Below are 13,321 nucleotides of genomic sequence, written 5' to 3'. Positions count from 1 at the left end.
TGTTCTTGCCTGGGGAATCCCATGGACAGAGGAGCCTGGCGGGCTGCAGTCCATGGGGTTGCAGAGAGTCGCACATGGCTGAGCCACTAACACACACACAGTCTCCACCCCCACCATGTCGTAATTACCTCTCCCCAGAAGCGACTGTCTTAGCTGTGTCTTGTCATATTTTCTCTATGTTTTTCCCCAAATTTATGTTGCTGTTCCTTGATTTTTCAACCTTACACAGCATCTGTTTTCCTACCTTGGAAGAGAAGAATTTAACCCTCTCACACTCTCCCCCAGGCTCCACGCACACACATATTTCCCTTCCTCCATCCTCCCAGCAGAGATGTTTTGGTTAAATGAATATTTTACTACTTATATTATTATGACTTAAGTAAAAACTTTTCACAACTGAGCCATTTAGTATACTATGATTATATTTCCTTTTGGTGCAGCTTTTGTTTCCTCAAGAGGTTTTTTTTTTTTTTTTTTTTTTTTTGGTCTGTTTGCTTGGTTTTCTCTTGATAAATGCTTGTCAATAATACAGCCCTAGACTGTCAGAACTGCGGATTTCACTGATGCAATCGAATAGATAACAGTAAACCACTGGGTTTTTTGGTAGGTTTATCTGCAACATCCTTCTGGGAACCACGCGTTCTCTTGTTTGCTTCTATACGAATTGCTCTGGAGGCCGTCACGGAGCTGTTCTCCAAACTCCTCTGCTGCCCTCTGGTGGTGAATCTCACCAGGCCTGCATCCCTGATCATTTCAGATTATTCTCTTGAAGGAGCGTGACGACCAGTAGCCTTTTTAATAAAAGATGCACGTGTTCCGTTTATCTGAAAATGACATTCTGTCCTCATAAATGATTGATAGCTTGATTGTATGTAAAATTATAGGCGAAAATAATTTTCCCTCAGCATGTTTTCTTTTAACTTTCCATTTTGAAATAATTTTTGACTTACAGAAAGTTGCATAAACATTACAGAATTATATTTAATGCCTTTACCCAGCCCTAATGCTAACGTCTTACATAGCCGGGATACACGGAGAAGTGTACATCAAAAAAAAAAAAAAAGAAGCAACTAAGCAATTAACTTCAGTACGCTATGTTAACACAGTGGCAGACTTTGGATCTCGCCAGTTTTTCCAATCATGTTTTATTTTCCAGGATCCAATCTAGGACCTCACATTATACTGAGTTGCTGAATCTTCTTAGGCTCCTCCATCTGAACCGGTCCTCAGTCTGTCTTTCATGGTCTTAACAATTTTGAAGAATACTGGTCGATTATTTTGTAGAATGTCCCTCGATTTGGATTTTTCTGATGTTTTTCATGATTCGGTTGAGCTTATGGACTTTGGGGTGAGAATACCACTGAGCCGATGTGCCCCTCTGCCCGCCTCGTATCAGGGCTCCGTGTTGATGCCATACTCACGACTCAGGATGTCCATCTGCATCACTTGGCTGGGTAGTTCATGCTAGGCTTCTCACTCTCATTACTATTTTTCCTTTTATAACTAGTAAAAATACTGGTAGACATACTCTAAGATAATGAAGATTTTGTTTATCCTCAGACTTTCACTTATCAAATTTTAGCATCCATTGGTGAATCTTGCCTATAAATAGTTATTAATAGAATGTACTTAATAGTAATTTTCTATTTGCCTCATTTCTTTTACAGTCATTAGTGAAATTCTTTTGTAAGATGAAGTTGTTCCTTCTCCTCCATGTATTTAGTCATTCATTTAGTTATTTGTATCAGCACGCACTCATCGATATTTCTTTTATCCTAGGGGTTATCGTACAATTTCATTGTTCAAATTGCCCTCTGAATATTGAAGGCTTTGTTCCATTATCCTTTAGATTTCAGTATTGCTATTAAGTTTAATGCTATTCTGGTTCTTGACCTTTAATATGTGACCTGTCTTTTTTAGGATGTTCTGAAATTGAAGGGTATTGTGCTCATGTTTATAACATGCATTTGTATTGGGCAACTCCATAGACTTTTTCAAGCTGGAAACTCATGTGTTCTGAAAAATGTTCTTGTTTTATTTTTTTATCTAATACTTCACCCCCTCTAATTTTTCATTCTTTCTGATTTTTCTGGGATACCATTATCCTGATGCTAAACTTTAGACTAATCTTCTAGTTTTCTTATGTTTTAATTCCCAATTTTTCCTCCTTTATCTTTTTGTTCTGCCTTTTAGGAGATTTTGCTTCTATTCTGTCTTCCAACTTTGTGCTGGATTTCAGTGTAGATTTCCAAGAGCGCTTTCTTGGTTTCTAAATTTTTTTTTTTTTATAGCCATGTTGCTTCATGGATGTGAGATCTTCTCTTATTTCTAAGGAGATTTATCATTTGAGGGAAGTTTTCTTTTGCTTCCTGCAATGACCTCTTTCTCCTCTTTCCTCTGAGTTGTTTTTTCCTTTTTGTCTCTCATATTGGAGACTTTTTCTCTCTCATATTGGAGACTTTTTCTCAGATGTCCTGTCGTCCTTTATTACCTGTTCCTATTTGAGTAAGGCATCATCATTTCTTCACACTGGAGCGATCCATCACTCACTGCCTTCAGCAAGAGATGGAGCTTTGCTTCCCTACTAGTGAGATAATCAAACGTTGTCACCTGATGGCATGCAACATGAAGTAGAGAATGTCACCTCCCTGTCTCACCAAAAACATCTGATCTGAATCTAATTGCACCTTTAGACCTGATTTCCACTTGACAGCATTTACAAGTGATACGGGGACCAGTTAAATGACACACGACCCAGTCAGACACATCAGCTCTTAGATACTTCTTCAATGAATGGCCTGGTCCCTTCAAAATATCAACATCGTGGGGCAAACAAAAGGAAGGAGGACTGTTCTAGGAAGGACAATAAAGAGACATAATAACCAGATGCAATGACATTCTAGGGACAGTGTGGGAAATTTGAATATGGATTGAATATTGGAATGTATTTGGGAACTATTTGAAATTTCCTCAGGTGTGATAATGCATGTGGCTTAGAGCTGATGAGATCCTTATTCTTTGAATATAGAGATACTGAAATTGTAGAGGTGAAATATAATGTCTGCAGTCAAATGGTTCAGAAAAATACTATATGTACACACCTATACCTAAAGATAAAGCAAATATGCTAAGGTGTAGCAATTGTAGCGCTTAAGAGGTAGACATGTAGGTGTTCATTATAGTGGGTTTCTTTTCAGCTTTTCTGTATGTTTACATTTTCCATAATAAAAAATGTAGGTGGAGGAAAGAGGAAGATACCAGAAAGCTTCTAGAAGCTCGTGTGAGTCCTGGCTCATGGGCAGGCAGGGCTCATCCCCTGGTGAGCCAGCTGGTTCATCCGGGGACCTTCAGATGTCATGGTTGTGTCTTCTCTCCAGCCAGCCAGTTCCTAGAGAGGGGCTCCCAGTTCCCACCTCCCTGTGTAAACCTCGCTGCCAGCCCCTGGGAGCTGGAAGCGGGAGGGTCCAGGCAGCCTCACATCAGTTCACATACTTTCAAGGAATTTTTTTAATAGATATCTCATCTTCAACTGGGTAACACCTCCAGAGAATAAACTGAAAGCATCCAGTTGTCCAGACTGAATAAAATAGCAAAGGAATCTGAGGATATGTCTCTTCATACTGACTTTCCACAAATTATTGTTGCTCCATGAGAGCCCAAGTCCTGAGATGTCCTGGGGTTTGTGTCAGAAGGACTTGCTTGTGTGAGGCTGTGTAGACCAAGATTTCTGGCCACACTTCTGCAGAGATTCAAATTCTGCTGTGTGACCTGGGACAAGTTGTTTAACCTCTCTGTGCCTCATCCTCTAGATCAGGTTAGAAACTCACACTGTTGGGGGATTATGTAGGTTAATACACTTTCAACACTTAGACCAGTGCCCAGCACAGACAGAGTCCTTTGACTGAACATACACACACACACATACATACATACATCCCAACCCCCAGCAACTTATATTTCCACTTTCTTTGGTCTGTGAGTCACATTCTATCTTCTGTAATAGTGCTGTCTCAAGCCTGCCAGATTCCCTCCTGCTTTCTTTGTCCCTGTGGGCTTTGGTGGTGTTTTTTTTTTAATCCCTTTATTGTCCCTCCTGTCAGGTATGGGGAGACGGTAGAGTCACGTGTCTATGTGCATTTCACAACGTGGAACCACAAGTCTCAACTGCTTGCTTGCTTTCTCTGTCTCTCCTGAAGCAGCCCCCCCAGGTAGTACATTCGTCATAATCTGGCCTGAGCTCACAGAGTGTAGCAGGCAGAGCCGGGGGAGCAAATGCCAGGCTTCTTACTCAGGTGTGGATCCAGCTCCTAAAGTTCTAAAGAAAACGCTGAGAAATGCCTCGGGATGAACCTGCTGATTGCATGTCCCATGAGCTCCTTTCTGAAATCCCCTGAGTCACCAACACTTTCTGAGGGGAAGGAAGGGTGTGTGATGGGTCCACCCCAAAGCTTGTGTAAAAACCTCGTGACCCGTGGCTGTGACAGAACCTAACAGCCAGCCGGCTTCTCCGCCCCACTGCCCAGAGCTCTTGATTCCTGGGGATCACCTGATCGACCCGGAGAACTCAATCTTGTCTTCAAAGTGGTAGAAGGGGGCACCTCTGCCCATGACTTCCTTGAAGAGTTTGGAATGCTGGTTTAATAGAATTTCTCCCCAGGCAGAATAGTTGTTGTTAAGTCACTAAGTCGTATCCAACTCTTTGCAACCCCATGGACTGCAGCACGCCAGGCTTCCCTGTCCTTCACGTCTCCCGGAGTTTGCTCAGACTCATGTCCATTGAGTTGGTGATGTTATCTAACCATCTCATCCTCTGTCGCCCCCTTCTGCCTTCAATCTTTCCCAGACTCAGGGACTTTTCAAATGAGTTGGCTTTTCTCATCAGGTGGCCAAAGGATTAGGCCCACAGAATTTTGATCTTTTTCTGCTTGGATCATGACATTGTCCTTTTACACACAGAAGCCCCGCTCAAAGTGTACGATGTGCTAAGTTGCTTCAGTGTCTGACTGTTTGTGGCCCTCTAGACTGTAGCCCACCAGGCTCCTCTGTCCTTGGGATTCTCCCGGCAAGAACACTGGAGTGGGTTGCCATGCCCTCCTCTGGGGGATCTTCCTCCCGCTCACTCAGAGACTCTCCCATCTTGGCTCAGCCTCTGCAGCAAGAGGCGTGGCCTAAACAGGCTCATCATTCCTGCTGTCTGACTTGCATCTGTCTGTCTGCAGGGCGGGGGCTTCTGTGTGGGGCCCCACTGGTCTTGAGTTGCATCAGGTGGACTCTGAAGGAAGATGGGTCTTTATCGAGGCAACTGCACTACATGAGGAGAAGGCAATGGCAACCCACTCCAGGGTTCTTGCCTGGAGAATCCCAGGGACGGGGGAGCCTGGTGGGCTGCCGTCTATGCGGTCGCGCAGAGTCGGACACGAATGAAGCGACTTAGCAGCAGCAGCAGCAGCACTGCATGACCTGAGGTTGCAGCTGGGACGCTGTGGGTGGTGGAGGATGAGAAGGAAGGCAAGGTCCCGGCTCACCCATGTGCTTGGGAGGGGGGCCTGGCCCACTTCAGAGGACACAGCTGTCCCCAGCCCCAGAGGGAGGAGGCAAGTGAGGAGATCCGTGAGGATGGACAGACGCAACCTGAAACTCAGCAGAACCAAACCAAAACCCAACTCCCGTGGTTTGTAACTTTCACTGAAGGATCGCTTCTGTCCAAGAGGGGAGGGAGAAACATCAGAATCTGAGTCGGAGGGGCTCCCCTGACGCCTCACTGGTAAAGAATCCGCCTGCCAGTGCAGGAGACACGGGCTCAATCCCTAGTCTGGGACGATCCCACCTGTCTTGGAGCAACGAAGCCACAACCGTTGAGCCTGTGCTCTAGAGCCCATGTTCCATAACTAGAGAAGCCCGTGCACCGCAACTAGAGGGTGACCCCCACTCACACAACTGGAGAGAAGCCTGCGCAGCAAGGAAGTCCCAGCACAGCCATAAATAAATAAATAAAATAAAAATCAGTGAGTCAGAGAGGGAGAAACTCAACCCATATTCAAGGGGGTAATCAGCTCTCCAACATGAAATAAACCTCACTGTATACAGTGTTTGCCAAAAGAAAAAATTCATTTATATATAAGAAGGCAATAGACATGTGCTTTTCAGCCACATCAGCTCCTGCACCTCCTTACTCCTGCTCATGGGTTAATGGAAGGCAGATGGATCTGAAAGGTGTGGGTGATTTGAAACACACAAAATACCTCTCCCATAATGAGAAGACCTTTTAAACAACAAAATAAAACAGAAGGCACAATTTGTTTTTTCCTAAGGTCCCCTGTGTTGTAGCTCTGTGATGTAAGTACATGTATATGTCCATATGTGTATCTGAGCAGAGGAGCAGGAGGGAAGCCCCTCTGTCTGCCCCCTCCATGTCCCTGGTGGGCTCTGGCGTGACTCAGGAGGGAAGGCAGGGGCTGAGGCCATCCTACTGGCCACAGACTGCCCCACCTTCCAGTTGCCAGCGGCCAGGAGAGTAGAATCCCCAGTCCTACCAGCCAGCGTTGACCTGTTGCCACTCTTGCTTCCAGTGGGCAAGGCCAGCTACCCTGTGGTCTTCAGGGAAGGTTCTAAAAGAAGATGGGGTTCCACCCTCCCTCCAGAGCCGCTGTGGTTGGAATGGAAGCAGGGGGAAAGATGGGAGACCTGGAGAGGGCAAAGCCAGCCACCACCTGTGTGCCCTAGGCCATCCTGGTCTCCTCTCAGCCTTTCCTGGGACCCTGGCGACACGGCAGATGGACCCTTTTCCACTATGGAGTCATAGTTCAGTTCAGTCGCTCAGTTGTGTCTGACTCTTTGTGACCCCATGAACTGCAGCACGCCAGGCCTCCCTGTCCATCACCAACTCCCAGAGTTTACTCAGACTCATGTCCACTGAGTCAGTGATACCATCCAACCATTCTCATCCTCTGTTGTCCCCTTTTCCTCCTGCCTTCAATCTTTCCCAGCATCATGGTCTTTTCAAATGAGTCAATTCTTCACATTAGGTGGCCAAAGTATTAGAGTTTCAGCTTCAGCATCAGTCCTTCCAATGAATATTCAAGACTGATCTCCTTTAGGATGGACTGGTTGGATCTCCTTGCAGTCCAAGGGACTCTCAAGAGTCTTCTGCAACACTGCAGTTCAAAAGCATCAATTCTTTGGGGCTCAGCTTTCTTTATAGTCCAACTCTCACATCCATACGTGACTACTGGAAAAACCATAGCTTGGACTAGACGGACCTTTGTTGACAAAGTAACATCTCTGCTTTTTAATATGCTGTCTAGGTTGGTCATAACTTTTCTCCCAAGGAGCAAGGGTCTTTTAATTTCACGGTTGTAGTCACCATCTGCAGTGATTTTTGGAGCCCCTAAAAATAAAGTCTGTCACTATTTCCAATACTTACGGAGTCATAAGTATTCGGGTAACTTATATTCAGAAATAATGTTTTAATATAGACTATCATTGAACATTAAAAAAAAAAAGGGAAATCCAAGTGGCAGAAATGAAGGGGGAAACCTATAGCCAAAGCAGTTTAGTGAAGCCTGGAGTCCAGGAGCATCTTAGAGAAGCCAAACCTAGATTCTAGGGACCAGTCTGTGGTCATAGCATCTGCATGGGGATGGGAGATGTGGCCTCACTCTTGTTTGGAGGGGAGAAAATTTTGCTCTGAGCTCAACAGAAGAGCAAGAGCATTAAAGTGGCACCCCTCTCTTAAAAGGGGATTGGAAAAGTCTGCTCACCAGCTCAGCCAGGCGTGTGGAAGCAAATGGTCTATCTTGGGATATGAATGCAAAGAAAAACAGTCGCCTGTCAGAAACTGCATCTCCAGGGAGGGCCTGGGCTGTGAATGAGTGGAGAGTTCAGATTGCTACTGCCTGGGCGGTCTGTGAGCCCCAAGGAGAGAAACTAACATAATATCTGGTCTCAAACAATCGAAAGCCCCAGCATCTAGTAGACAGCTAATGGGAAACCCCTCTGTGTAGAAATCCTGTCACAACCCAGAGCACAAGGCAGTCACACAGGAAAAGCACACCCTGCTGAAGATGAGCTCACAATAAAAACAGGACAAATCACGTGCGGAGATGAGCTTCCATGAACAGAAACCAGCAGATACCTCCAGGGGGTCCCAGGTGCCCGAGGGTCTGCAGATAATGACAAAGTGTGAACAGAGCTATAAACACATTCAGACCCAGCAGAGCCCAGCGGTTCTGACCCCTTCACAACCTGCTCCTCCCGTGTCCACCTTCTCAGTTCATTACAATCCCACCTGCTACATAGGCTCAAAACCTTGAGTGTCTTCAAGTTCTTCTGCTCTCAGCCTTTTCTCTTAGAAATGGCTCTCAGTGTTCTTGTCTTCTTCTCCCCTCCTCTGTGACTACGATGGGCATCCACTGGGGTTCCCTGCCTCTCTATTCCCACTGTTCCCGCTTCTCTTTATTTCACCCCTACACTGCCACTAAATTAGCCTCTTAAATGGAAGCCAGACAGTTTCACTTCTCTGAGACCAACTCCTGATTATGAAAGTCTAAGCCTTCTCATGTGTGCGTGTTAGTCACTCAGTCATGTCTGACTCTTGGTGACTCCCTGGACTGTAGCCCATCAGGTTCCTTTCTCCAGGCAAGAATGCTGGAGTGGGTTGCCATTTCCTTCTCCAGGGGATTTTCCCAACTCAGAGATGGAACCTGGCTCTCCCACATTGCAGGTAGATTCTTTACCATCTGAACCACCAGGGAAGGCTTCTCAACTTGGATCTAAAATTTCTCTCCATTTAAAAAAAAAATGTAGCATTTATTCATTTATTTGGCTATGCCAGGTCATAGTTTCAGCATGTGGGATCTAGTTCCCTGACCAGGGATTGAACCTGGGCCCACTGCATTGGAAGCATGGAGTCTTAGCCACCGGACCAGCAGGAAAGTCCCTCCTTTCGGTTTTGTTTCCTGTTATAATACATACCACCTCTCACCCCCAACCTCCTGTTTCAGTTTTTTTTCTTTTCGGGTTTTTTTTTTTTTTTTTTTTTGGCTTATTTGTCCTTCCTACACTGTCCCTCATGCCTCCAGACAATCTCTTTCCTCTGATGAGACTGCTCCCCCATCTCATCTGCCAATCAAATGTCAACCTTGGCTTAAACCTCCTAGAAGCACAATGTCATGGAAGAATGCAGGCATCATCAAGGGCTAGAACATTTGGTTCAAATTCCAGAAGTGTCACTTAAGAGCCATGCCTCAAGCAAGTCACAACCTCTCCGAGCCTCAGTGTCTAATTCTGTAAAATGGGAAGGATACCTACTTGGCAGAATTGGGAGACTTAGAGGTCATCTCTTGTAAGGGACTGAGCACAGAACCGGGCCCAGTACATGCACAGTAAACAGTAAGCTCCCATCCTCACCTTCATGGGAATCATGTCCTCTGCTTCCCCACCCAGAGCGCCCTGAGCCTGGAGGCCTTGTTCCCTTTGTCTTTGCATCTTTGTACTTTCCTGTGTCCAACACAGGAAGTCTTGAAACACATCAACTGGCAAGAGGCGGAGAAAACCAGGCACATCTAAGCTGATGTTAGAAGGGGAGACTTTGGGTAGCGGGGCCTCTCAGACATCAGAGGGGTGTCGAGGGCCAGTTGCTATGTGTCACCCCACAGAGGGCAGAGCCACCATCAGGAGCTCTTAGGAGGCTGACAGAAGCCCAAGAGGGAAAGAATATCCAACATTTAGAGCTGTTTAATACGAGAGCAGGTACCAAATGGAAGCAGCTTGCTATTAAAAAACTCAGATTATAGGAAGTATTCCTGGGTTGGATGAAGGATAAGACCAGATTGGTGCTTCTTACCTTAGGGAGTCACAGGTGCCTTTGAAAATCTAATGAAAGTTTCTCATCTTTTTGCAAATAATTTCAGGAGCTTCATGGCTCCTAGGTAAAAATCACCTGAAAACCCTCCTTGGATGCTATGTTCAACTTCCTCTTTCACTGTAAATAGTGAGAGGTACATTGCTGCTATACACATCTTCAGAATTCACGCCTCCCATCTGGAGGCCCCGCTTCGTATCTAAAACTCACTGCCCTTTGCCACAAATTCCATGCTCGACATATACAAGAGAAGAAAGAGAAGGAAAACAGAAAACAATGAAGGGTTCTGGAAAAAGACCAGCACAGGATAACAAAAAGTTGGAGAAGGGCTGTGCATTCGTGCATTCATGCTTAGTTGCATCAGTCATGTCTGACTCTTTGCGACCCTAGGGACTGTAGCCCATTGGGCTCCTCTGTCCATGGGATTCTCCAGGAAAGAATACTGGAGTGGGTTGTCACGCCCTCCTCCAGAGAATAACTAGTCAGGGTCAGAGAAGGTGATTGATTTTGGCAAGCTCCCAGCCTCTGTCCGGGGCTGAGTGCCCAGCCAACTTCTAACCCGAGATCCTTTGGAAGCAGACTTGACCCTGCTGGCCCTGATTGCTTGCTCTCAGAGGGTGGTGGCACTTGGGATGATTTAGGGGGCTACTAAGAACAATCATTCATAAGATCGTGAACATGTCCAAGTCTGATATTCTGATCTGATTTTGAAAGCTCTTTCCCTCTGTGAATTTAGGTGTTAATTATTCTGCAGCCACTTGTTCTGTTATTAGTTTCTCAGTTCACACGTGGTAATGATGAGTTACTAAACGAATTATGTTGAGGTTTTTTTTTTCTTTGTTGTTGTTTAGTTGGTAAGTCATGTCCGATTCTCTTGAGAGCCCATGGACTGTAGCCCACCAGGCTCCTCTGCCCACAGGATTCTCCAGGCAAGAATACTGGAGTGGGTTGCCACTCCCTTCTCCAAGGGATCTTCATGACCCAGGGATCGAACCCACGTCTCCTGCATTGCAGGCAGATTCTTTGCTGCTGAACCACCTGGAATACTTAGAGTATCATTATTCCAAGAGTAGCTGATTTGCAACATAAACACCAGTGACAATAAGTCCAAAGACTTAAATATTGTGTCTGAGCCTAGGAGGGTTCCTTGTTTGATAAACAGAACTTGTGGTTCCCTCCAGGATTAGCTGGTGTTCCAGTCTGTAAGAGCAGAGAAGACAGGCTGCTCTGCCCGGATCAAGGCTCTCAGGTCTCCCGACGGCCACCCCCTGCACCCACCTGGAGACTCGGGGGTCTGCGGTAGCTCAGGAGACGCCTCAGGGTCCCCAGGGCCTCAGGCAGCCCCTCGCCGGTGAGGGCACTGCAGGCCCGCAGCTCCCAGCAGAGCCCCGGAAACCTCCGCAGGCCCAGCCTGTCTCGGATCTTGGGCAGCGGCAGGGTGTGGGGTGCGTCCTGCTTGTTGGCCAGCACCAGGAGGGGGACGCCGTCCAGGTGGGGGTCCTCCAGGACCTCCGTGAGCTCAGCCACCGCCTCGGGCAAGCGGGCCTCGTCTGTGCCGTCCAGCACGAACACGAGGACGGCCGTGCCCTCCAGGTAGTCCTTCCAGCTGGCCCTGAGCGGGCTCTGCCCCCCGACATCCCAGAGGGTGAGGCGCACCTGCCCGGGGGCCTCGAGAGGCTCCACGTTGAAACCCACGGTGGGCAGGGTCTCCACCAGCTGGTGGCCCTTCAGTTTGTACAGGAGCGTGGTCTTGCCGGCTGAGTCCAGGCCCATCATCACCACCTGGGCTTCCGCCTTGTGACTTCGGGAGCTCACAGACCCCATGGCGGCCACCGGCAGACCCTAGGGGAGAAAGGGTCGGAAGGAACACAAATCCATGTGGGCCACGGGAGAAGGGCCTCTACACCCAAGGTGATGTCCACAGTGTCATCTTTCAAACCCAGGTCTGGGCTTTGAAAGGGCAGGGAAGCAGGGCTGTGTGAGTCAGCATCAGCTGACCTATCTCTGGGGGTCGGGGTGGGGGGTGCCTGGTGCAGAGAAGAGACCAGGGTCTCCCCCTGAAGACATGGAATGTCAGCTCCCATTCCTTGGTAGTTAAGGCAAGGAGGCAGAACCCACTTCCATTAGACAAACCTGGTTGAGTGGAAGTGACTGAAGGGTGTCTTCGATTCTTGCTGATCCGAGGCTCTGAGCCTCTGGTGTCCACCTGGAAGCCTAAACCCCAAGGGGAAGTTATCCCGGGGTCAGTGCCCTGGGAGAAGTGGGCAGGGGGCTGGTGGTGCCTTCTGCAGCCTTAGGAACCACCCCGCCCCCAGGACCAAGCTGCCGCCCTGTTAACCGTGCCTATTTATAAATCCTGCTGGCTGCAGACAAAGGAACCGCTCAGGGCAAAGTGGTTTCCTCCAGTGGCTTTCCGAGGTAAATCACCTCCAGAACACGACACACGTTTTTGAAGAGTCTCAAGTGTTAAGACCAAGACTTGTCCCCGCCTTAAGTCCCAGGAAACCTTGGCTGGAACAGGGGAAGGGGCGTCTCAGGCCCAGGAGCAGATTTCAGCTGCCCGGTGGAGGAAAATGAGACGCCCTCTGCTCAAGCCTCAGGCCAGGGGTAGAAGCGTAAAAATGACAATTACCTCAGAGTTACTAGGCTGCGGCCCAAAGCTGCCCCTCTGGGTGGTCCTCCCGGGCCAGCGACTTTCAGTCCAGAGACGCTAGTATAGTGCGAGAGGATGGGGCCGCTTCCCCTTTTTCTGCTTCCTTCCCCGGGGGGGGCCGGGGCGGGGCCGGCTCTGAGCCCCTCCCCTGGCGCCGGGGCTCCTGGAGCAGGGCCCCTGGCCCGGGCGGTGCCGCCAGGATGCCCGCCGCCCTTCAGCTCTGCACTCGGGCCCGCCCGACGCAGCTCCGGGTCTCTGCCGCTCAGGCTCCGTAGGCAGGAGGGCGGGCGCCCGGCTCGGACCCGGGTCGTGTTCAGCTGCTTCTCTCCTGCTCTTCCTCTCAGGATCTCAGATCCCTTCCATGCAGAAAGCTGAGAACTGGACCTTTTCTTTCAGCTCATGCCTCCCTGTGTTTCTGGTGCCTGGAGATTCTTTCGTTTGCTTGGAACCATATGTGCTAAAGAACTGCCTAAGTAGGATTAAAACAGTCTTAAAAAATAGGTCTAAAGTGTTGAAAGCAAACCTATATATATATAATATATATTTAAATATATAAAATTATATATAATTATTATAGACATATAATTTTATGGTTTATCTTATATGTGAAAGTGTTTAGTCACTTAGTTGTGTCTGACTCTTTCCAACCCCATGGACTGTAGCCCACCAGGCTCCTCTGTCCATGGAATTCTCCAGGCAAGAATCCTGGAGTGGGTTGCCATTCCCTTCACCAGGTTTAACCCAGGGGTTAAACCCGAGTCTCCAGCATTGGGGGCAGATTCTGTAACATCTGGGCCACCATAAAT

The 13,321-nt window shown here is 47.8% G+C and overlaps 1 protein-coding gene across 2 annotated transcripts; it reads right to left on the bottom strand.

Moving 5' to 3' along the window:
* Positions 1 to 5,832: 5,832 nt before the first annotated feature.
* Positions 5,833 to 12,606, bottom strand: ARL11 (ADP ribosylation factor like GTPase 11). 2 transcript variants are annotated; one of them, XM_061133077.1, is made up of 4 exons: positions 12,495 to 12,599; positions 11,996 to 12,076; positions 11,141 to 11,704; positions 5,833 to 8,162 (listed from the first exon to the last, which is right to left on the bottom strand). In XM_061133077.1, exons 3-4 carry the CDS (start codon positions 11,684 to 11,686, stop codon positions 8,091 to 8,093), a joined length of 618 nt encoding a protein of 205 aa, XP_060989060.1. In that variant the 5' UTR covers positions 11,687 to 11,704; positions 11,996 to 12,076; positions 12,495 to 12,599; the 3' UTR covers positions 5,833 to 8,090. The 2 variants fall into 2 exon arrangements, with proteins under 2 accessions (XP_060989060.1, XP_060989059.1); XM_061133076.1 differs by lacking the exon at positions 11,996 to 12,076 and having other exon boundaries at positions 12,495 to 12,606.
* Positions 12,607 to 13,321: the final 715 nt, after the last annotated feature.

This window comes from Dama dama, chromosome 30, assembly GCF_033118175.1.
Source record: "Dama dama isolate Ldn47 chromosome 30, ASM3311817v1, whole genome shotgun sequence".
Taxonomy (NCBI): domain Eukaryota; kingdom Metazoa; phylum Chordata; class Mammalia; order Artiodactyla; family Cervidae; genus Dama; species Dama dama.
This window is presented reverse-complemented; position numbering and strand designations above follow the sequence as displayed.

Excerpts from the sequence above, each read along its gene's own strand:
- ARL11 (XM_061133076.1), bottom strand. The coding sequence starts at position 11,686 with ATGGGGTCTGTGAGCTCCCGAAGTCACAAGGCGGAAGCCCAGGTGGTG. Across the intron at positions 8,163-11,140 it reads GCAGACCCCCGAGTCTCCAG|ACCCTCGGGCACCTGGGACC; the intron begins GTGGGTGCAGGG and ends CATTATCTGCAG.